The 24,280-nt window shown below is 43.0% G+C and overlaps 1 protein-coding gene across 1 annotated transcript in view; it reads left to right on the top strand.

The window, feature by feature from the left end:
- Nucleotides 1–24,280, top strand: part of FAM91A1 (family with sequence similarity 91 member A1) — a 60,995-nt gene that overhangs the window by 32,531 nt on the left and 4,184 nt on the right. Inside the window, exons 16-23 of the mRNA XM_075920161.1 lie at nt 727–875; nt 2,210–2,344; nt 4,877–4,990; nt 6,547–6,619; nt 8,140–8,289; nt 9,200–9,307; nt 11,839–11,962; nt 14,590–14,659. Coding sequence (XP_075776276.1) covers nt 727–875; nt 2,210–2,344; nt 4,877–4,990; nt 6,547–6,619; nt 8,140–8,289; nt 9,200–9,307; nt 11,839–11,962; nt 14,590–14,659 — 923 coding nt within the window. The remainder of the gene's footprint in view (nt 1–726; nt 876–2,209; nt 2,345–4,876; nt 4,991–6,546; nt 6,620–8,139; nt 8,290–9,199; nt 9,308–11,838; nt 11,963–14,589; nt 14,660–24,280) is intronic.

Raw genomic sequence — 24,280 nt, 5'->3', positions numbered from 1 at the left:
TTGGACCTGACTGGTCCCAGATGAAGGATTTTCTGGACCACCAAAGGTTATTTCAGCCTCCCCCCACCACTACCTCTCTGGGCTTCCTGGCTCCCCCTCCAGCCCAGCTGAGTCACATGCCAGCTCCCAGCCCATCCCCAGCCCAAGTGAGCCCCTTGCTGTCTCCCTGCTCCCCTTTGCAGCCCAGCTGAGCCACACGCTGGCTCCTGGGCCCCCACCTCCCTGTAGTGTGCTAAGACTCTCTGATCATGGAACATCCGAGGTCTTGCCGGACCATGGATGTTGCCAGACCAGAGAATCCTGATGCAACCTGTACAACTAATACACCACTCCATAAAACCCCAGGCATACAAGAGCATTTGAAGGATGGAGTTTTGACTGAGTTTCCTGGTTTCCTCTGTTAAACCTTCCTTAGTTTTCAGTTACTAATAGTTTTATAAAAGGTACCACAAATTCAAGAATGAAGGGGTTATCTCGTCACTCACTGAATTTCATTCTCTTGGAGCTAGTTCTGTTGCTATTGATGGATTCACTAAAAATGGTATTGTAATGTTAAAGCTGCCAATTATTATTAGTACTGAAAAATACTGTTTAAATCTAATTATTGAGGTATGAGCATGAAGGAATAGAAAAATCTAAGATTGTCTGTTTCCTGTCTTGTGCTCTTTTGGTTGTATATGTTCCTTTTCTAGCTGTATTCAAAGTGACTCAATGTTATTAATGTAGGTTTTCCTTTGGATCTCTTACGATGTGAGAGTTTACTTGGCTTGGATCCTGCCACCTGCAGTAGAGTTCTAAACAAAAACTATACCCTACTTGTCTCCATGGCACCACTCACCAATGAAATTCGGCCCATCAGCAGCTGCACTCCACAGGTGAGCATACACTTTGAAAGGAGTCCTGAGTCTGTGATGATGTGCTTCATTGTTTAAGATTTTTTTTTAATGTAAAGGCATTTTTTTAGGATCTTTTTAATAAGAAGTAGCTTCATTAGAATGTTGACTATATAAATGCCAGGAAATAAAATAGATATATTGCATCTTCCAGAAGTAGTACTAATTTAGAAACCACTTTACCACTCCATGCTCATATTGAGTAAAACATCTAAGGTATCGTGCCATCACAATACGAGTAGTGTAATAAAGCCCTTAATTTATTCCTTAAAGTAGCACTACCTGTTCCATCTGTACCCTCCGTCCCCACTTCCCAAGTGTGCACAGCCCTTCTGCATGAGCCCCATCTACCTGTGGCTGATGGAAAGAACTCGCTTAATAATTAAAGCCCCATGGTTTTGTCCCCCATAATGCATTTCTTCACTTCCCTTGGGAGACCTACCCCAGGAGACTCACCCCCATAGTTTGAGAACTCTTGGCTTAGAGCTTCTCCATTAAAGTGCTACAGTATTTTAAATGTTGACTTGCCCTCACATGATACATTCTGTCAATGTTACCTAAAGCAGGAGCTTGTCTCCTTGTGGGTGCTTGAAGAACTAAGTGTGGGGAGGACATAGGAAGACTCTCATCTGTTTTCAAACTTTCATTAAAAATAAATATATGAAACAACCCTGATTTGTAAATTAATTAAGATGGATTTACAAGGCTGTGATAGAAGTGATGTCATAGGCTTAATTTCAGAAGGGTGATCAGCTTTCAAAAATATAAGAAAATGCATTACATGATTCTCTGTGAAGCTATTATGTCTTCCTTCCTCCATTTATTTACTTAGTGTACTACTTAGCTTCACAAATCAAACCTCTGCAGTGAAAGTTAGAATAGCAAAACATACTGTATACATGTAATATAAATTATAAGGGAAAGTAATGTAAACAATTTGGTAACCAAATTATACATAACAATCAGCTTGTTTACCACATTGTTTGAGCAAGTTTCCAGTAGCTGTGAATATATTGTACCTATAGTAAACTTTAACAAATCTAGCCTACAAACAGGAATGTCCTTCATATCTTCTGTTGTATCAAATGAACTAAGGGATAGCTGAGTTTGAAGTTTAAAACTTGATTCTCCATTTAACAGTGAGATGTTGCAGCTACTAGCCATTAAGTCAGGCCCATCTGCTTATAAAGGTTACTGTTTAAATATACCAAACTCTACTAAAATAGCAAAGTTCTTCATTTTTTCTGGACCTGTATTTGTACTTTTAATAGTAGCAATTCATATGATGCTTTTTAATTTTTTCAATCATTCTTCAGCATATTGGACCAGCTATACCAGAAGTTAGCTCAGTTTGGTTCAAATTGTATATTTACCATATTACTGGTCAAGGACCACCATCCCTATTGCTGTCTAAAGGAACAAGGCTTAGAAAACTTCCGGACATTTTCCAGGTATGTTTATATGCTGCTTTTTAAAAATGGAATCTGAATATTTCTCCTAAAGAGGGGACTGTTCATTGCCTCCGTTGCTGTTTGTATCCATTGCAGCAAACTTGATGTTACTTTCCCTTGCTTTCTAGCAGAAAAATTACGAGGAGCAAGGATGTCTTTGCTCAGAAATATGAGGCTTCTACTCCAGAGTGCAAGTACTTGTACATAAGGGAATCTGATCTTTTCTCTTTTTCCAAATCAAACACAATAAAAATCTCTGTGTGCCTCTCTCTCTCACTCTCACATCCACCCCCTCTCAAAGTTTGAGAATATGTTTAAGACCATCGCCTTTATTTTGGTAACTGTTCAGATCCTAGCAAAGAGATTTTCTGAAGCTCGTGGAGATCTCTTCTGCAATTATGATGACTGTGTTCATCCTGCTTTGAATTGACTCAAGGGAGGTATGGCAGTGTTCTCCTACCATTTTGTCCATGACAAAAGTGTTAAGTTAAAAATGTCTGTTACATACGGCTTTCTTCTTCTCCTCACCTTCACACAATCCTCATAGTGGTAATTGCAATGGCCTGAGCAGGCTTGCTAGACTACCATTATAACATCTTCTGACTGATTTGATACTGAAATGCTGTTTGTCCTGCTCAAATATCAATTTAAAATGAGGAACAGGACTATATAGTCTTCATGTCTCCCTTCCCAAAGTGCATTAACCATTTAAAAAACCAAGCTTGTGAAGGAACAGAGCTAGGCCCCAGGAATGAAAATAATTGACATCTTGTTTTGCTCTGTCTTGCTCGTTTTCTGTTCCTATTTTTTATTTTAAAGTTGGCATGGGGGGGTAGTCATTTCTCAGAAACAAAGTAGTAAAAGAACAGGTAAGTGGTCATTTCTAGTCTACAAAAAGGTTCTATAATGCTAGCAACCTGGATTTTGATTGTAGGTGTGAGGCCTAACCCAGAGCTTCAATATTTAGTGAATGCTTGGTGTGGATTTTTTGTTTATCTTTTTAAAATATGTAGCTGTCTTGCAAATCATCTTGTAAATTTCCTTATGGAATCAGATTATTGGTTTCATGACACAGGACTTTCACTGTATCAAATAGTCCCAGATTCTATGGCAATACACTTTTTTCTTGAGGAATTTTAGCCCTCTGAACATAATTTTTCTATTGCCAGGCAAAAATCTCATTCCACTAAGGATGTTAAATGTATTGGTTAATTGAATAGTCAAGTAATCACATGAAATCTTCGTGGTTACTTGACTATTCAATAGTCCTGGAGTGGAGGGCGGAGGGGGCAGGAGTTATCAGTCAGTGCACTCCCAACTCCACTCCCAAGTGCCCCTTGTCACTCTGTGCAGTTACCTCTGTAGGTGCCAGGTGAGAGCCAGTCCACGAGCAGACCCAGTTTGAAAACCAGCTCCCTTCCTGATACAGAAGAAGCAGCGTGGGAGTGGCAGTAGTCCCTGTCTATGGGGGGGCGGTTCCAGCTCCCATGGAGCAGCCTCTATTTATATCAAGCCTGGGCCCACTGCAGACAGAGGCTGCTCCAGCAGCATCCCCATCTACGGGGGGTGGACAGGTGGTCCCAGCTCCCCATGGACAGAGGCTGCAGCAGTCTCTATCTGGGGGAGCTGGGACCTCCCATGGATAGGGACTGCTGCTGAGAAGCAGCCTCTGCCTGCAACAATGGACAGAGGCTGCTCCCTAGGATGGGGAGCAGCCTTTGTCTGTGGCGAGTCTCCCTTGCTCCACCCCGCCCCCACACTGCTGCCTCTATTGGAGGCAGCAGCATGCGGGGGGAGCAGGCAGCACCGCCAAGCCAGTGCTAGGGGAACCAGCTCCTGCTTCCCTCACACTTGCTGCCGCTGTACCAGAGGCAGCAAGGGGGGGAAATACGAGTAGTCGAGAAGATTAACTGATAAGCCTAGGTTTATCGGTTAATTGTATATTCGACTACTCGCTTACATACCTAGTTTCCACTACTTGTTGTTGCAGTATCATCTTGTTTGAAATATATGCTTTGTCTCAGGAGACATTCCGAGGATGACTTAATCTTCAGTTATGAAAAGCCTCATTTCTGAATCTTTAGAGAAGAGGAAACTGCTTCCATGTCATTATTTTTCTCTGAAGATGCACTCCTCCATGATTAGTCACCATTCTCATTCTGAATCCTGCTGAGAGGTTTAAAGTTTCTCTCATCACATACTTTTATCTTTCAAATTTATACGGGAACATTTTCATCTCCCTTTCTCAAAGAACATTGTGGCATCTGCACACGTTGTGGCAAGGACTTGTGACACACACATCCTATTTAAACTAGCACGTTCAGATATGCCCAACCTCAAATTTTTGCTTCCATCACAAGCAGGAGCATCAACATAAAAGTGACCTGACACAAAGTAAAATGGTACATTACTGAAAATCCTTGCAATAATATCCTAATTATAACACCTCACTGTTGATCTAATGATTTTGCTTTTCATTTTTATATATGTGGGTAATCAGTTACTACTTCCTTTTATTTTGTATTCTTTTAGGGTTATGATCGCTTACTAATAACATCTTGGGGTCACGACCCAGGCATAGTTCCAACTTCGAACGTATTGACAATGTTGAATGATGCTTTAACACATTCTGCTGTTCTAATACAGGTATTATATATGAACATGATATAATGATCTTAATTTCTAATAAATTATTTCTTGTATGTAATGTGTAGTGGAGGGGGTTGAGTGAAAAGGGGGGAAAATTGACTTTTCAAAACGTTCCATGTTTTCTAAAAATTTGAACTTAGAAAAACTTTTACTAGCTTGATTGTGTAGGTAGTTTATTTTACAGTGTCACTAAAATATTGAACCAAACCCACTGTTGTGATTCATATACAACTATCTAGATTAAAACATAGTCCATGTATTGTAGTATCAATTATGTGATGCATCACAATTATGCTTTGTAGCTGCATTGGTTTGCAGTGATTTCTTTCTGATCATATAATGATTGTATCTTAGTCTAATTTTGTTTTAACTTTTAGGATATTTTTGTACTCACGTACAACTGATTTTTCCTACAAACTGTATCTCAAACTCTTTGCAATATTTATTGACTCTAAAAATAATGAGCAGTCCTGTGGCACCTTAGAGACTAACAAATATATTGGATCATGATGAGGTTTCATGGATAAAAACTACATCCTCAGGTGAGTTGGAGTGGAAATTACAGAATCCAGGATATATATATATAACAGCGTGCCTCTAGTTTCCATCCAGGACACAACACGCAATCCACTGTCCTCAGCCTGCAAAAGACACCCACCCCTATACCCTCACCCACACACACAACTCCACCCTACCCCCTTTGGATTCCGTAATTTCCACTCCAGCTCATCTGATGAAGTGGATTTTATCAATGAAAACTCATGCTTTAATATATTATTCTCTAAGGGCATGTCTATACTGGGGAGGTATTTTGAAATAATTCCCCTTATTTCAAAATAACAAGGTAAGCTTCCACACTACCAAGCCTGAGTTTTTGTTTCCTGCTTGTGAAGAGAAATAAGCTTATTACAAAATCGTTATTTGGGGATTTATTTCAAAGTAACCTGGTAGCATAGACATAGCCTCGGATGCCACAGGATTGCTCATTGTTTTTAAAGTTTCAGACTAACATGGCTAATTCCTCTGAGACATTTATTGATTCTGGAAAGGAGGGTAAATTAAACAACTTTAACAAAGAAAAAGGGTTTTCAGGTAAGATGGGATTTGATAAGGTAGATACAAGTAGGCTGTTCAGATATCAGGAGAGGCATATAAGAGACACAAGCACAGGAACTAGATATGTAGCAGGTGTTGAAGCAGCCCCATGTTTTATTGTGAAAAGTTTGCTGATGCTGTCAAAATGAAGCTAGCATTATTTCACGATTTTGAAACTGATAATGCCTCAAGACTTTGTAGCTATGATTTAGTAAAACACAAAGCTAACTGTTCCTCTTTTCTACATTTTTAACTTTGAGTTGCTTACATGGATATTTATTTAAAATTACTAATTAGAATCTTCAGTATGTAAGTGTCTTATCTGGTCCGCTTGTTTGTTACATTAGTGTTACCCAGCCCTTCTTAAACAAAAGAGCACAAGTAGAACTAAATAATCAGTATAAGCTCTAGTAGTATATGTGGATTTCTTTCCTTGATCTTAATCTCTTTGTGTTCAGGGACATGGCATGCATGGAATGGGGGAAACTGTGCATATACCTTTCCCATTTGATGAAGCAGAGCAGCAAGGAGGTAACTGTTTTTAATGTGAATTCTTCACCAAAGATTTCAGTGCTATTGTAATATTATTTTGTATTATGGTGAGGCTGAACTTAATATATTAATATCCATTTTCAAATAGCAGAGGACTCCAATGTTACTAGCTATTGATTATAGTTAAAAGAGAAAAATGAAGGGATCCTTACATTGTGTCCAAAGAACGCTGTAAATACAGAGGAAAATAGAGTGATGCAAGAGGAAAACTATTACCCTAACTTCCAATTAATTTACTGGTCCTCTCTCTTTCCCTTCATAAACTAACTGGGAAAACACTGTCTTATGTTTCCCCATCACTGCTTCTATATGCACCTCCGTGCTACTCTTCATATTGCACGTAAAGTAAAAAACTTGTACATTTATTTGATTCTCCTTCAAGTCCTTGCACAAAGCTCATCACTGGTCTGATACGTACAGAATACTGCCAGCTGAAAACATTTGAGCAACAGATGAGCTCTCAGTGGTGCATTCAGCTAAGCTATCTTGATGATTTCCCTGGAGCACTTCTGTAAAAATGAAAATAAAAAATTAGACACCGTTTAAAAAAACCTTTCATGTTAATGATGTTGATTTTAAAATTTCCTGATCTTCACTTTCAAGGTCTGCGCAATTATAGCTGCTTTTAATGAGGTAGAAATTTGCTGATTGTGTAGGGTTTCTTAAGTTTGTCTTAGTCAATTTTGAAGATTAAAGATAGTGCAGAGGAAGTTGATGCAGAAGTCATGTACTTCCTAGCTGAGCGCTCTGTATACAAAGTCTTAGCCTTGCGATTTAACATTTGAAACTATAAACAGTTGCTAGACAAAATACAAATGAGCATATGCCATCAACCAGTTTCCTGAGCTAAGTCTAAATCCAGTTTGCTTGTTTAGGTTTACAACGAGCTGTTTCCTACATTGACTACTTCTTCTGTTGGTCTTTGGCAGAGTGGTCCACTTCCTTTCACCTCGATCCTTGGGTGAAAAGTCTTGAGCTCAAAACTAGACATTTCTTTCTCATTCCCACACCCTTCTTCTGGCATCAGCTAGATGTCAAAACCCAGTAGTTCCTCAACCTGGGAGCACTGCAGGACTATTTTATGCTTAGTAATGTACCTCAAACTGAACTTTGGGACAAAGTACTGTGGAATATTCAGATGGACATTAGTAAGATCCAGGGCAAAAATTGCTGCATTCTGCCATTTAGCTGAAGGTGTGGGACAATGGCTCCCACTAATTCTTGCATCCTCTTCCTCCCCCTCCCCCTTTGCTACTGTATCATAGGGTACTATATTGTTTTTGAAATGTGGGAGAAACCATACACTTAAGTTTTCATACCATATATATGAATTTAGGAGTTAGAGAGGGTAGGGAAATTGCCACATGCCTAAATGAACTTCCAAGCCATCAGAAGTCTATCCCAGACTTCCTGAATATTAACTATGGTAGTGCTGTGGTGACTCAACATCACTGCAAGAAGGTGGTAAAGGCAAACTTGTGCACTTTTTTCTCTGTTAGACTTCTCTCGTGTGAATATGGGTGTTCATAAAGCTTTGAGAATGTTAATCGACAAAGTGGATTTGCAGCACTTTTGTGGCTATGTTACCATGTTGAATCCTTTCTGTCAACACACGAACAGAAAGCTGAGCGATGCTTCTGATGAAAAAGGTTAGTCAGTGAAAACTATTTTTCTTTGGTGGCCAATGTGTTTGAATTCATATATTCTCTTTTAAACAAAAAAGCAAGGGGTATAAATGTATTGTGTAAATCTGTGGTGTCAACCACATGGCTAGCGGTTAGCATGTTAATTTGGCCTGTTGAGTGTAGCTAGTTCACTCTAGCAGTATCCACTATAATAGCTATTACAGTAGACTTCGGATAATCCGGAACTTATGGGACCTAGGTGGTGCCGGATTATCAGATATGCCGGACTATCAGGAGGTACTATAAGCTGGTTTTTTATATATATATATATATATATATAGTATACATTTTATATACTGTATATAAAGTGTTCTTAACTCTTTTTATTGTACGTACTGTATACAGTATACTGTAATGTTTTAGGTTTTTAAAGCCTTTTTTACCCTTTTTGCTCAGTTCCCCTGCTGCCACTGTTACCTTGTGACTCATTTTTTGCCGAAGCTCACTCACTAGGCTCTTGCCATTTTGATGCCAGACTATTGGGTGAGCTGGACTATTGGATGCCGGACTATTGGAGTTTTACTGTATATTTGAACTGGTTGGGCACCACAGTTGTAGAATATTTTAAAAAGTACAAAATAAAACATTAAATAGCTGACAGTTTTAAGATTTTATTTTGAAAACAAAACTGTATTTAAATAAAAACAGTAGGATCCTTAGAAATTCCTTACACCCGATCAAAGTAGGAACCTTGCATTTCTCTTTACTACTTTATACCAGGCATCTGGATTACTGTCATTAAGCAAATAGTTTCAGAGGTACTTTGTTCAGTTATTAGTACATCACATATGAGTAAAACTTATATAGTCTGTACATCAGGAGGTAACTAAGCTAATACTATCCAGTTAAACATTAAGTAATTATCTTAATTTAGGTGAACTTGAATTGGCATCAGCGTCTGATGTAAATGGGAGCACAGAATCATTTGAAATTGTTATTGAAGAGACACCTCTGGATTCTGCATCTAAGCAAAGCCCTGAAGGTAAGGTCTCATAAATGACCTGTGGTTTTTTTTTATGCAAGATAAAATCTTCCTTAGATTTTTCTGTCTAATCACTAATCTAGTATTAAAGTACCTGTAGTAGTCAGGATTCACTGGTGTGGAGTCCTGACAGGTCTTCTCCGTCAATAATGATAACCATTTGACAGTGTGTGAGTGCTCAATTCTGTGTGTTGTGTTGACTTTTTTGCAAGCAATCCACACAGCAGACACCAAGAGAGCCCTCAAAGACCACAAAATCAGATAAGGATTGAAGGCACCTGGCCCAGTTAATTGTCAAACAAAGTTCAGTAATAGTTGTCAGTAGACTCTTATGAACCACTACACGCGTGTACTCCCTGACAATGGGCCAGCTTAGTCATTAGGAGGTCCCATTGCCCCCTAGACTGGACAAAGACAGCCCTCCAAAATACCACTTTTATACAAATACAAACAAATTACACATGACTCCTGATGTGTCAGGATGCCACCTTCTGACGTTACCCATCGCCTTGTATGTTGTGGTATGATTAGAACTTTTCTGTCCATTCTGCTGTCATTTTTGACGCTTTCCTGAACCTGAGTAGGTATATCGCTGTTATCTGTAGGGAGTGTGGGTTAGAGATGTTAGCAGTTATCCAGGTAACCAATTAACTGATAAGTGACTGTTAATCAGTTTCAGAGCAGTAGCCATGTTAGTCTGTAACTGAATTAAAAAACAAAACAAAACAATGAATAGTCCTGCAATACATTAGAGACTAATAAAAATTGTAGATGGTATCATGAGCTTTTGTGGACACAACCCACTTATTCAGATGAATGGAATTAACGGTCCCGCAACACAGCCCTCCTTCCCCCCGGTCCAAGTTTTAAATGAAGAGCACACAGGGGAACTGACTGCCACCCCGTGCTGCTTCCTCTGATACAGGGATCACTGCTGCCATGGGATGCCAAAGCAGCTTCTGTATGCTGGAAGCTTGGACTCTCCATGGTTGGGGTCTGCTGCCACCCCACGCTGCTGCCTCCGATACAGAAGCAGCAGTACAAGGTAGCAGGGGGCTCCCTGGGAGTTTGCTTTTGGCTCCCAGCCCTGTCCCCCCCAATGCAGGAACCGAGTAACCATGTATTATTAATTTAAATTATTAAATTAACTGACTTCTAACATCCCTAATGTGGATACCAAGGTCCTTTTTAACAAGGTGTTGCTACCATCTTTTGAGAATGTGCATTCAACTTATGACTAGTACCAATTACTGTTCTACACCCAGGCCTATTACCAATTAGTGTTTTACACACTCAGCCCTGTTCATGACGAGTTCTGTGAGCAGGGGCCTGCCTCTTGCTCACATCTTAGCTTTGCTTTATATTAGCAAAGTTTTGACCTTTGTTAGCCAGGCCTCAGGCCTGTGCTACATGGACTTTTTGTTTCAGGCCCATCTCTTATCACAGTACCTAATGTGACAGACATAATTCAGTAGCTTGCCACACTCTGGTGGAAGGTAGGTATACAGGGCACTGGATAAGTGGTTTTCTCTTTCCAGAGTAAACTACTAGAGGCTGCTGCAATAAAAATGAAGGCAGGAAAACACCTAGGGCTAATTAACTAGATTACTCTCTCAGGCAAATCACTCAATACCTGCAGCCAATTACAGCCAGTGGAGTTGCTTTAAAAGGCCTCTCCTAGGTAAGGAGAGGGGGAAGACAAAGATTGACGGACTGGAAGGAGAAAGGGAAGAGCAAGAAGTTGTGTGAGCTGAGAGCTGGTTATCCAGTACAAGAGGAAGACATTTTGGAGGGATTGTTTGGGGAAATGGGCCAGAGAAAAAGCTGCTAAGTCAGAAGTAAAAACAACCTTGACTGCTGCAGCTGCTGCTGCTACTTTAAGGTCTCTGGGCTGGATCCCAGAGTAGTGGGCAGGCCCAGGTTCCCCCCCCCAATCTCCCCCTCCAATGCCAACACAGAGCCTATCCCAAGTAGGGAGACCAGGACTATCAAGTGGTTTTCACCCCAAAACCATGGACTAACCTGTGATGAGTATGGTTCACTAAGGTATGGACCCTGCCTCCTGTAAAGAGAAAGCAGTTGTGTATAGGACCACAGCGAGTCTGAGGCTAATATCTGCCAGTAGCACGAGACTCCTGGGGCATGGCCAGAACTTTGCCACTCGAGGCAGCGCTTGTATTGAGTGTTTAATGTCTCCTCTAGAGCAGTCTTTTAAGGAAATAGTACACATTTTTAAAAATGCTATATTTGACACACTGATGCAGAGATCAAACACTGTTGACATGTTTTAATGTGGATCTCTACAAATTTTCTTTTTGCTTAAAATTGGTAGTTTCATTTGAAGTTGTTCTGTCTGCTAAATATTTGTGCACGTTTTAGAAAGAATGGGAGGTAGGAATCTTTTGGTACAGATTAACTGCTGACTCTATTTTTATTTTTCTAGAGCGAACTGATCTGGGGATCAAATTTTCAGGTTGAATTTTCTGTTCTTTTCAGTAAACTTTTCCATATCTTGTATTCACATCTTGTAGTACCCACAACAGAACTTGAATGGGTTCCCCTGGAATTATGTTTTGGAATTCCGCTCTTCAGTTCTGAATTAAACAGGAAAGTCTGCAGAAAAATTGCTGCCCATGGACTATGTAGGAAAGAAAGGTGAGCTTTCTTCTGCCACCACCATTATGTGTAGAATTTATCTATGCTTTGGCAATGCAGTAATTAAAGTCGAAACTATAGAATTGTGTTGGTACATTGTAAGCATAGGGTGCTGACTCTGTAGGTGCTCTGGGAATGGAGCACTCACAGGGGAAAAATTAGTGGTTGCTGAGCACTCAACAGCAATCAGACTTTCTCAATCTGCCCTGCACCTCTTACCTGCTAGTGGCCTGACTGACTGATTTCTTCCCTCCCCTCCCAGAACTTCTGGTGTACTGAGAACAGCTGAAGAAGCTCCAAGATGGTGGGGAAGGAGCAGGGACAGGGCACACTTGAGAGAGGAGGCAGCACAGGGGCTTGACAGGAAGTGTGGAATGGGAGCAAAGTAGGAAGAAGCAGGGGTGCAGGTTTGGGAGGAGTGGAGTGGGGGCAGAGTTGGAGCAGAGTGAAGGTCCAGCACCTCTTGCTAGAGGAGAAGTCATTGCCTCTGGTGGTGGAGGTCACTTTTAGGCTCCAACATACTAGCTATAATGTACATTCTCATAGCTCGCTGATCATAGCTTAAGTCCTAGCAATATTTGGCTGCTGTTGTCAGTGTGGGCTACTTAAAATCTTGCCTTGCAATCTAACTTTATACTAGATTAAACTTGGTTAATATAGTGGAATATTTTTTGAAAGACATATTTTCCAGAGTAAAATAAAAGCAATTGGATTTCTGATAGTAAATTGTTTCAATCTTTGTTCAGTGAGCTCTCTGATGGACAATTTAAATTGTGACTGTCACTAAAATGCAGCACAATTTAAATTGTGACTGTCACTAAATGTCAATTGTCAATTAGGTTATATTACTTAAATTAATGTGTATTTTCTGTGTGAATAAATACAGTCCTTTGTAGAAGAACAAAGCAGAGGAAAGTAGCCATAAGGACTCTTGACACAAGCTTTCCTTTCATCATCAAAGTACTAGCAAAAATCAAATTCTGTAAATGCTGCTAATGTAGCTTTATTGTGTTTGGTTTTGGGAATACAGTTCCTATGTACTATAATTAAATCTTATGGACTTAATCGAGTGATGGCCTGTAATCTGTACAGGCAGTCCCCGAGTTACATGGATCCGACTTACGTCGGATCCCTACATACGAACGGGGCTTTTTTCGCCGCGGAGGACGGGGGCGGCGGGACCGCCCAAACGTACCGCGATCCCGCCGCCCGCGTCCTCCGCAGCGAGAAAAGCTGCTCCACGTCTCCCTGGTCTGCTGGGGGGAGGGGAGCTAGTGTGCCCCCCTCCCCAGCAGACCAGGCTTTTCTCACCACGGAGGACGCGGGCGGTCCTGCCACCCGCATCCTCTGCGTCGAGAAAAGCTGCTCCGCGTCTCCCTGGTCTGCTGGGGGGGGGCCCCCAGCAGACCAGGGAGATACAGAGCAAAGCTGTGGAGGACGCGGGCGGCGGGACCGCGGCGTGTCTCTGCGGTCCCGCCGCCCCCGTCCTCCGCGTCTCCCTGGTCTGCTGGGGTGGCCCTGATCTGCTGGGGTGCCCCCCCCAGCGGACCAGGGAGACGCGGAGCGGCTTTTCTCACCGCAGAGGATGCGGGCGGCAGGACCGTGTCCTCCGCGGCGAGAAAAGCCTGGTCTGCTGGGGGGGGGGGGGGGGGAGAGGGCGCACTAGCTAGCTAGTGCGCTTCCCCCCTCCTCCCCCCAGCGGACAAGGCTTTTCTCACTGACGCCTGGGGTAGAGCAGCTGGGGTGCTGCCGGGTTGGTCCCGCAGCGCCGCTCCTGGGCGCTACTGGACCAACCTGGCAGCACCCCAGCTGCTCTGCCCCAGGCATCCCCAAGTCAGCCACTGCTGAAACTGACCAGTGGCTGACTACAGGAAGTAATCATGTGCAGGTTGGACATCTGCAGGTTGGACACTGTGTGTGCTGGGGACCGTGAGCATAACGGCGCAGGCCGTGAGCGTGCATGCGGCTCACAGCGGCCCAGCTGTGAGAGCGGCTGACCTGAGCAGTTATGGGTTCCAGTTGATGCCGGACTATCAAGAGTGCTGGACAACTTGATGCTGGACTGTTGGAGTGTTACTGTAGTTCACATTTGCTTTGGCAAAATCTTTCTGCTTTTGGAGCACCATTTTAGAGAGTGTTAAGGCCATTTGAAAATGTGGCCCAAATATACCTCTGCAGTGAGGATTTTCTAGATAAATAAGTTGCTTGTCACCTTTATTGGAGCTATTGCTGTGGTGCATTGTAAGTAGGAACTTAGAACAGCTGTGTATCATACCTTCCTAGAACTTTCTATTGTAAGATGCAAGAATGAGGGTTGTTAATTATTCATGCACCTTGGCGCTGCGGGGACCAACCCGGCAGCACCCCAGCTGCTCTACCCCAGGTGTTCCCAACATAAATAACTTGGTTGAACAGAACAAAACCCGAGCTGTTAAAAACGGGGGCCATGGGTTGGAGTTTCTCTTATACAATGATAGTTTTATGTTATTCTGTTTTATTTTAACAAGTGGTGTAAAAATGCACCAGGAGTTTTTCTTAAGAGCGCAAGCCTGGTATTCTAGCCCATTAACAATATGTACTGGCACACATGCATGTTTTATAGTTTGGTTTTTTTTCCATTTTGACAGCCTTCAAAAACTCTTACATTCCAGTAGAAAGCTGTCTCTACAGGTTCTTAATTTTGTTCATTCATTCCAGGTAAGGAAACAAAATTAAAATGTAAGAACTTCTACTGCATGGTCTGTCTTTTTTGGTTTTAGGGTTTTTTTGTTTGTTAATTGTTGAATTATATAGAAGTTTATGGCTTACTCATTGTTTAATGGTACAGATATTAAGGACATTGTCATATTAGAAATCTCACTGTTTTCTGATATAAAAGGGGGAAAATACTGTTGGGTTTTTTTACTTGATATGTTGTCATTGTTCTGTGTAACCTCAGTTTCCTCAGTTGTATGTTTTTTCAAGGTGAATAGAGAAAGAGAGATTTTTATATGTAGAAAACATGGTTGTAAAATCCTAAAAATTAATAAGAGGTCTGTGAGCAAATGTAGTCTCAGGCACTATTTACTAATCTTCTATTTACTAATCTTCTAAACACTAAGTTTCATGTTGACTGTATTGCTTTCAAGAAAAACTCTTTATTTAAAACTGTGGTTGTTTAGTAATGAAAACTCTAGTCCCAAATTTAGCCAAGTCTGAGTAGTAGCTGAAACTTGCGCTGTTAAATTCTAGTTTTATTAGTTGAAGTCTGGTGTATTACTTCATGTGAACAAAGTATCAAAGACTCATTTTTCTCTTTAAAATGATAAAAACTGTTGTTTTGTAGAAGGGCTTTTTCTTTAAGAATATAGCAGTAGCACATTTACCTTGGAACTTCTCCCACAATGCCTCAGCATTTCTACAGGTGCCATGTAAGGATTCAGCTATTGAAATTCTATGTAAAGTAGTTGGCAAGCTCTTTCCTACGTGCGTTGGTACCACCTGTTCCCTGTAGGCCCACCTGTCCTAATAAGATTAGGGCTTTTGGGGGATAACATTATCAGATGTGTTACTTGTGCCCAGTCTGTTAAAACTGATCTTGCCACTTCTAAAAATTGATATTCTCCCTTAATATTGAGGATACAGTATGTGTGCCTGTCTCAGATAGTGACACATCATGTGTTGGGACACCTATGTTCACAAATAATTTTTGTCCTGGTTTGCTCTGACACTGTGCCTTTGAAACGGTTTTTAATAATGGCTTTGCCCTTTCCTGTAGTTTTTGAGACTAGGGCTGTGTCCAGACTCCATGCCTCCGTCGACGGAGGCATGTAGATTAGCCAGCTCGGAAGAGGGAAATGAAGCCGCGATTAAAATAATCGCGGCTTCATTTAAATTTAAATGGCTGCCCCGATCTGCCGATCAGCTGTTTGTCGGCAGATCGGGAGAGTCTGGATGCGATGCCCCGACAAAGAAGCCTTTCTTCATCGACACAGGTAAACCTGGTTTCACGAGGCTTACCTGTGTCGATGAAGAAAGGCTTCTTTGTCGGGGCATCGCGTCCAGACTCTCCCGATCTGCCGACAAACAGCTGATCGGCAGATCGGGGCAGCCATTTAAATTTAAATGAAGCCGCGATTATTTTAATCGCGGCTTCATTTCCCTCTTCCGAGCTGGCTAATCTACATGCCTCCGTCGACGGAGGCATGGAGTCTGGACACAGCCTAGGGATGTTAGTCAACTATTAGACTAATTTCTACTTGATAAGTCTAGAGGCAGCAAGGGGAGAGGAGCAGGAGTTGGTGCTGAGGGAGCCAGCTGAAAAGGCAGTGCTGGGGGGAGTAGGTTCAGGCTCAAAATGAGCAGAGGGTGCTCCGCCTGCTGTGGACAGGCTGCTGATGCGAAGTAGTTACATTTGCAATAAAGATGTAAAGTAAAGGACTAGATGACTAGTTGATAAGCAAATGCTTATTGGCTAGTCAAGTCGACTAATTGCTTCTCCCTTCCCTCTTGCTGCCTCTATCAGATAGAGGCAGCAAACTGGTGGGGGGGAATAGGGGCTGCCGCATGGAGCTGACCCTGGGCTCTGTGCATGCTGCCCCTTTGAAATGCAGTGACGTTTCAAAGGGGCAGCACCCGCACGGAGTCCAGGATCAGCTGTACAGCACTGCCCCTTTGAAATACTGTGGTGGCATTTCAAAACTGGCCCTGGGCTCTACATGACATTTCCATGGAGTACCCATCTGATCCGGGTTTTGTGCGGTGCTGCTTCTTTGGAAATGTCATGCAAAGTCCAGGATCAGCTGGGGAGTCCCTAGCTGACTCCAGGCTTCGCGCAGAATTTCCACAGAACCAGGGTTCAGCTGGGGATCCTCTGCTGACTCCAGGTCCCATGGAAATTTTGCGCAGTCTCTAGGGTCAGCTAGGGACTCCCCAGCTGACCCCGGGTTCCAGGAAAATGCTGAATTTCGAAGTGGAGCTCTTGTACATTTCAAAGGAGTAATGCGGAAATGCCTATCGAGTAGTCAATAAAATTTCATCAACTACTCGATTAGTGAATTAATCGATATTTAACATCCTTAGTCCACAGGGGTCTCGGCTGGCCAAAAACACGGCTTCTCCTGCAGCAGTTCCTATCCACAAGGGATTCCAGCTCCCTGCTGGGATCCCCTGTTCACAGGGGCTGCTGGACCCAGCATGAGCAGGGAATGAGCAAGCCCTACTCAGTCCCAGCTCGTGCTGGATCCAGGAGTTACCCCCACTGCGGCTTTGCATTTTAAATGTAGTAAGAGCTGCCCAGCTATTACTACATTTAAAATGCAGAGCCACAGCAGGGGTAGCTCCAGGACCGGGTGTGAGCTGGGACTGAGAGCCTTTCTTTATCGACTAATTGTGTAGTTGATACAAACTGTATCGTCTACATGATTAGCCAATTACCCACCTCTTAATGTCCTTATCTAAGACTATTATCTATATTATGGCAGTATAAATGTGGTATAATGTCTCCCTGTTTTGGCACTAGCTATTGCTAAGAAGCATTTCAGTTTGTCATAGTCCAGATGCTATTTTGCCTCTCTTCCTGATAACTTGGGCAAGATGTGAACTCGTAAGGAAACCACTACTCTCACTTTTTGCAGTGGCGTTGCATATTTCTGTTTGAGTAACGTGTGTTGTAGTTGTGCACCCTAATGATAGAATCTTCTCCAAGCAGTTCCTGTTAAAGCACAAGTGTACTTGCTCCTGCTCCTCCCCTCAGCATCTTTGAAGATTCAGAAGGTGGGATTAAGTAAGGGGGCTGTGTGCATACAATTAACCGAGTTGCTTCGAATTGCTTCCACCAGATGGAAGTGAACTGCTCTGTCCTTTGGGTAGGGGCTTTTCCTCCTATTCTAGTGCCTTTGCTAATTGTTGGTAGCTTGTAGAGTTAGAGTTTGCAATTTGTACAAAGTGCTGTCTATGCAGCTATTTTTAGAGTGCTAATATAAGCCCTGTTAGTCCAAGTCTATCAGCCTGGCCTGGGACACTTGCTGCTGCAGGGTGCATAGACATACCCTAAGCATCTTTTAGAAAGCCATTTTTCTTCTAGGTCATCTGCTTGTCAGACTTTCTCACTGAGGGTACGTCTAGACTACAGGGTTTTGTCGACAGAAGTTTTGTCGACAGATACTGTCGACAAAGCTTCTGTCGACAAAGAGCGTCTTGACTACATTCAGTTCTGTCGACAAAGCAAGCTGCTTTGTCGACAAAATCCTGTAGTCTAGACACAACCCTACATGCAATAACACCTTCTGTCGACAGAACTCTGTCGACAGAAGGTGTTATGCCTCGTAAAATGAGGTTTACCAGCGTCAACAAAACTGCTGAGTTCTGTCGACGTTATGTCGACAGAACTCAGCGGTAGTGTAGACGCAGGTATAGTTTTGTTGACAAAAGTCCACTTTTGTCGACAAAACTCTGTAGTCTAGACACACCCTGAGAGTACATAAGGAGAGGCAGAATAAGTTGCAAGTGTTCCTGCTTAAGAATCACTTACTACTAAAGCATTGGGCTCTTGGAGACCATCTGACCTGAAGGCAAATTGGTCTGTTTCATCTCCAACTGCCTCATTTACTAAGGAGTATGGTGCCTAAAGGTTCTGAGTCTGTACGTTTGAGCTCCTGTTACCATATCATCATATTAACGCTTCTATGGTGTTGAAGTACCTCTCTGTTCAATTGATAGCTAATGCCATGAGGAGTAAGCTGTCTGCTGTCATGGTTCCAAATTAGAAAGGGAGAGAGAAGACAGTCATGCTTAATGGTATCAAATGTTGTAGATCAGATTTATTGGTTCCATCTAATTTGGATAGGTCTTCTGCGGTTCAGTCTCTGAGACCTAAGTCTGTTCCACATTTGGCTTCATGTTTCAGGAATATGTCGTTAAGTCCTTCTCCAGAACTGATGATCCCTAAGTCTATCAAATGACCATTGTTGCTTTTGTTTATCTTTGGTGCTGATGTCTGATTGGAAGAAGACTGTCATTGTGGTAGGAGCTATTCACCGTATGATGTTAGATCATTTGTTAGATCCAAGTGAGAAATTGCTCAGAGAGAGGAGGAATACATCATTGGTTCTGATGTCTATATCCCTTGCACCTGAAAAAAGGTGAAAAATGAAAAATATTGAGTGTCTTTCCACAGCACTATCTTTGTGTGTCATTCCTGAAACTCCTTCAGAATCTCCAAACAGATCCTTCTCCCCTTCTAGGCATCCTCCAGTGCCGTAGCTATCTCTGGTGAGATAACAATGGAATTGGGTTGGATTAGAAGAGGATAGAGGGCAAGTTAAAAGGTCTAAATTGTCCATATTTATACCACCTATGTCTAGATTTCCTTAATTTGGACAGTTTCTGCTGCCCCATCCTATGTGTATGTTCCCAGGTACCAGTTGTTGGCTAGACTGGCAATCCTGTGGTTCATGGTCTTATTGGGCTCTGCCGTGAAAGTTCTTGAGTCATCCACTGTATGAATCAAGTACTATAGTATTATTCTGTCTTCTGTGGAATCTTTGGATCTGATTCCATCAGCTCTGTCGGCAGCTCTGGTGCGCCTGATGCTTTGTCTGAGTAAGAAAATGAGGAGTTACTTCCTCTTTTTAAGCATAATCAGGTGGGTAAAGAATTTGAACCTGATTTTTCTTCTGATGAGCACATGGGTGTTGCTTCTGTGTCATCTCCTTCTAAGGATGCTTTACTACTCTGAATTAATATATCATATGGAAACTACTTTGAACTTGCCGTCAGTTGCTGTGGAAGTGGCATCACATCTGTATTTGACATTTTTGGTGGTCCTTTCAGGAAAAGGATGTTTGTACCTATATTCGATGGCTTCTTGCAACCTGCTAAAGCAATTTGTGCTATCCCTGCTTCTTGTCAGCTTATCTCTTAAGAAAGCTAACAAATTATTTGAACTACTGCATGAGGCGTGTTCATATTTTTGATACTCACCTATGCCAAACTCCTTAGTGATTGCAGCAGCCAGTAATAGATTCGGGGAGGGATGTTAAATTTAGTTTTAATCAACTAATCGACTACGTGATAGATTTTCCATCGACTAATCAATTAATTGATAAGTAGGGGAACCGCATCCGTGTTAGCTCCTGGCTCAGGGAGCTAACCCCGCTGTAGCTCTGCCTTTTAAATGCGTTAAGAGCCTGTTGGCTCTTACATCCCTAGATTCAGGTCTGATTAAGCCTATTCAACTCCAGAAAATAGAGAGTGGGGAAAAGGTGATAGTTTTTTGTTTTAGCGGGTAGGGTGGCTAATTACTAGATGTTCAGAGGAGATCATCTCAGAGCAGGGGTTTAAAAAAAACCCACCTCCTGAGTGACCAGAGGAGTTAGTGAATAGGAGCAGCAAATGGGAATTTTGCGAGGGGGAGAGAGTATGCGGCAGCTACACATAAACATATTTTAAACGTAGACCAATTCTCCCTTCCAACAGTTCCTAGGGAAAAAACCTAACTAAATAAATAAACACTGCAAAAATAAATAAAATGCAGGCAAAATCCAGCAGCAGAGTGGAGGCTATTCAGTTTATTGCACTGACCAGCCTTGTGGGCAACTGACATTTTTGTGTATCTGGTACAAGTGTCTCATGGTCCTCAGAGAGACTGAACAGGTTCTTTATTCTAGAGTGTCTGAACTGGAAGATCTAAGGGAGACAAAAGTACACAGAGGAGACTTTCTGGGACACAATAGAATGGTCCTACCTTCAATCTGACAGCCTCTGTATTGTTGAGGAGGATGAAAATCTGAATGGAGGAGAACATTATGATGGAGCCAAGGAAAACAATAACTTAGGACCAGTGCTTTTTTTGTTTAAAAAAGGTGGCGGTACGCTGTACCAGCGTGTACCAGCACAAAAAAAACACTGATTAGGACCCTCCTTCAGATGAAGGTGGGGTCATAACTGGAAATACAGATGGTTGGGTTTGTGATGACGGGGAAAACCATATGATAAATTTCCTGCCAGGTGGAAAGGTTGTAGATCTCCTGAGACATCTAGACAGATTGATGTATGTTACTGAGGAACAGCTATTGGTCATGGCATATACACCATTGACAAAGAAAAAGATGGGGAGTGGCTTTAGAGCCCAAATTTAGCTGCTAGGTGAGAGATTTAAGTCCAGAATCTCCATGGTAATATTTTTTTAAAACTCCAATTCTATGCACAGGGCCAGATATACAATCAGAACTACAGCGCCTCAATGCATGGATAAAGACTATGGTGTGTTGACATTTTAAAGTTTATTAGAAATTAGGGTATTTGGAGGGAAAGGAGGAGCATATACAGAAAGCATGGGCACCAGCTAAACTCAAATAGAAGCACATTGCTGGCATGTAAAATTAAAAAGGTTCTAGAGGATTGTTTTTAAATTCAAGGGTGTGGGGACTGACAGGTACAGAGGAGCACATGGTACATAAGAAAAAAGGAGGATACATCCCTTAGGGTATGTCTACACTACCACCCTTGTTCGAACTAGGGTGGTAATGTAGGCAACCGGAGTTGCAAATGAAGCCCGGGATTTGAATTTCCCGGGCTTCATTTGCATAAAGCCGGGCGCCACCATTTTTAAATGTCCGCTAGTGCGGACTCCGTGCCGCGTGGCTACATGCGGACAGACTAGGTAGTTCGGACTAGGCTTTTTAGGTAGTTTGGACTAGGTTTCATGAGGAGTAACGGTAGTTCGGACTAGGAAGCCTAGTCCGAACTACCTAGTCCATGCCACGTGTAGCCGCGCGGCATGGAGTCCGCACTAGCGGACATTTAAAAATGGTGGCGCCCGGCTTTATGCAAATGAAGCCCGGGAAATTCAAATCCCGGGCTTCATTTGCAACTCTGGTTGCCTACATTACCATCCTAGTTCGAACTAGGGTGGTAGTGTAGACATACCCTTAGAGATGAATTTATTGAAGGGGAAACTATAGCATTGTAAGGATGATAGGAAAGAAGTTGGTAAAGTGGATGTAAGAATTAGCAAGGGACAATCAAATGTAAGAGTCCCATTGAAATAAAACATATGATGGCAAGCAACTGAATATTGAGAAAACGTGTAAGTGATTGTATATAAATCCTAGAAGTCTAAATACTGAGATGGATGAACCAGAGTGCCTGGCATTAAATGAGGATACGGATATAATAGGCAACATGGAAACTTGGTTGAGTGGGAATAATCAATGAGAAACCATTATATGAGGGTACAAAATACACAGGAGTGACTGAGTAAGTCATATTGGTGGGGGAGTGGCACAATATATGGAAAAAAGCATAATTATGGATTTATGTGGATTAAAAAACTTAAATTACTTAAATTGTGCCATAAATCTCTGTGGATAGAAAAGTTTGTGCTTGAACAATAAGAGCATAACAATAGGATATACTGCTGTCTAACTGACCAAGGTGGTGAATAGCAACTGTGAAATGCTGAGGAAGATAAAAAAAAAAAAAAGCTATAGAAACAAAAAGCTCAATAATGGGGAATTTCAGCTATCCTTATATAGCCAGCCAATATGTCAATTAAGGACAGGATGCAGAGACTATTTCTAGACATTATATATTACTACTTCTTTGAGTAGCTTATCCTAGAATCTGCAAGGAGAGAAGCAATTCTTGATTTAGTCCGAAGTAGAGCACATGGTCTGATCCAAAAGATTGACATGGCTGAAGCACTGAGTATTTGCAATCAGAATGTAATTAAATTTAACGTCCTGGTGGGGAAAAATACTAAAACTCCCAACACATGAACATTGAACTTTACAAAAGAGGAACTACAGGCAGTCCCCGAGTTACGCGGATCCGACTTATGTCGGATCTGTAGTTACGAACGGGGATTTCTCGCCCCGGAGAACTAGAGCAGCGGGACGCCTGGTCCCGCCGCCCGCCTTCTCCAGGGCGAGAAAAGCTGCTCCCCATCTCCCTGGTCTGCTGGCGGAGCCAGCAAACCAGGGAGACGGGAGCAAAGCGGTGGAGCACCGGGAGCCGGACCCGCGGCCGCTTCCAGATCAGCTGGAAGCGGCGCGGGTCCTGCCGGGTGCTCCGCCGCTCTGTTCAGCGTCTCCCTGGTCTGCAGACCAGGGAGACGCTGAACAAAGCGGCGGAGCACCCGGGGCCGGACCCGCACCGCTTCCAGCTGATCTGGAAGCCGCGGGTCCGCCCGGGTCCTCCGCGGCTTTGCTCAGTGTCTCCCTGGTCTGCAGACCAGGGAGACGCTGAGCAAAGCCGCGGAGGACCCGGGCCGGACCGCGGCGCTGATCTGGAAGCACCACGGTTCGGCCCAGGTCCTCCGCAGCTTTGCTCCATGTCTCCCTGGTCTGCTGGGGGGGGATGCAGCTAGTGCCCCCCCAGCAGACCAGGGAGACGTGGAGCAAAGCCGGGGGCCTGTGGTAGAGCAGGTGGGGCACTGCCGGTTGGTCCCGCAGCACCGCTCCTTGGCGCTACTGGACCAACCCGGCAGCACCCCAGCTGCTCTGCCCCAGGCGTCCTGATTCAGCTGCTGATCAGTTTCAGCAGTGGCTGAATCAGGATGCCTGGGGCAGAGCAGCTGGGGTGCTGCTGGGTTGGTCCAGTAGCTCCGAGGAGCAGCCTCGCTACTGGACCAAGCCAGCAGCACCCGAGCTGCTCTGCCCCAGGCGTCCCAAAGTCAGCCGCTGCTGAAACTGACCAGCGGCTGACTACAGGAAGCCCGAGGCAGAGTTGCTCTGCCCTGGGCTTCCTGGAATCAGCTGCTGATCAGTTTCAGCAGCAGCTGACTTGGGGACACCTGGTGTTCTTACCTTGAATCTGTATGTAAGTGGAACTGGTGTCCAGATTCAGCGGCTGTTGAAACTGATCAGTTTCAGCAGCAGCTGATGCCAGTTCCGATTTACATACAGATTCAACTTAAGAACAAACCTACAGTCCCTATCTTGTACATAACTCGGGGACTGCCTGTACACACAAATGAGAAGACTAGTTACACCGATTTGCCCTTTAATAGCCCGATCTTGTTGTCAGACAAGACAGTTGACGCTTTGCACTACTTCAAGGATCCAGAGATTATTTTAAACATGTTCCTACTGGGGAAATCTACAAGGCTGCTACTTGGAAGTCCATATGTTTACTAAACATTATGTTTTGGATTTGGCTTCAAGAGACGATGCTAGATTTGGTAGAGCTGTGTTTGTCATTTAATTCGGGCTCTGTTCCTGCCTCTTGAATTTGCAGCATAACTTGCCAAACTAGTCATCAGTAGGAATGTTCAGAGCCACTTACAGGAGAAGTTAAGGTTGCTTACTAATAACCAGAGTTCTTCAAGATGACTCT

The sequence above is a fragment of the Pelodiscus sinensis genome, chromosome 2 (genome assembly GCF_049634645.1).
Source record: "Pelodiscus sinensis isolate JC-2024 chromosome 2, ASM4963464v1, whole genome shotgun sequence".
Taxonomy (NCBI): Eukaryota; Metazoa; Chordata; order Testudines; family Trionychidae; genus Pelodiscus; species Pelodiscus sinensis.
The sequence above is the reverse complement of the archived record's forward strand: the minus strand, read 5'-3'. Positions and strand labels throughout refer to the sequence as shown.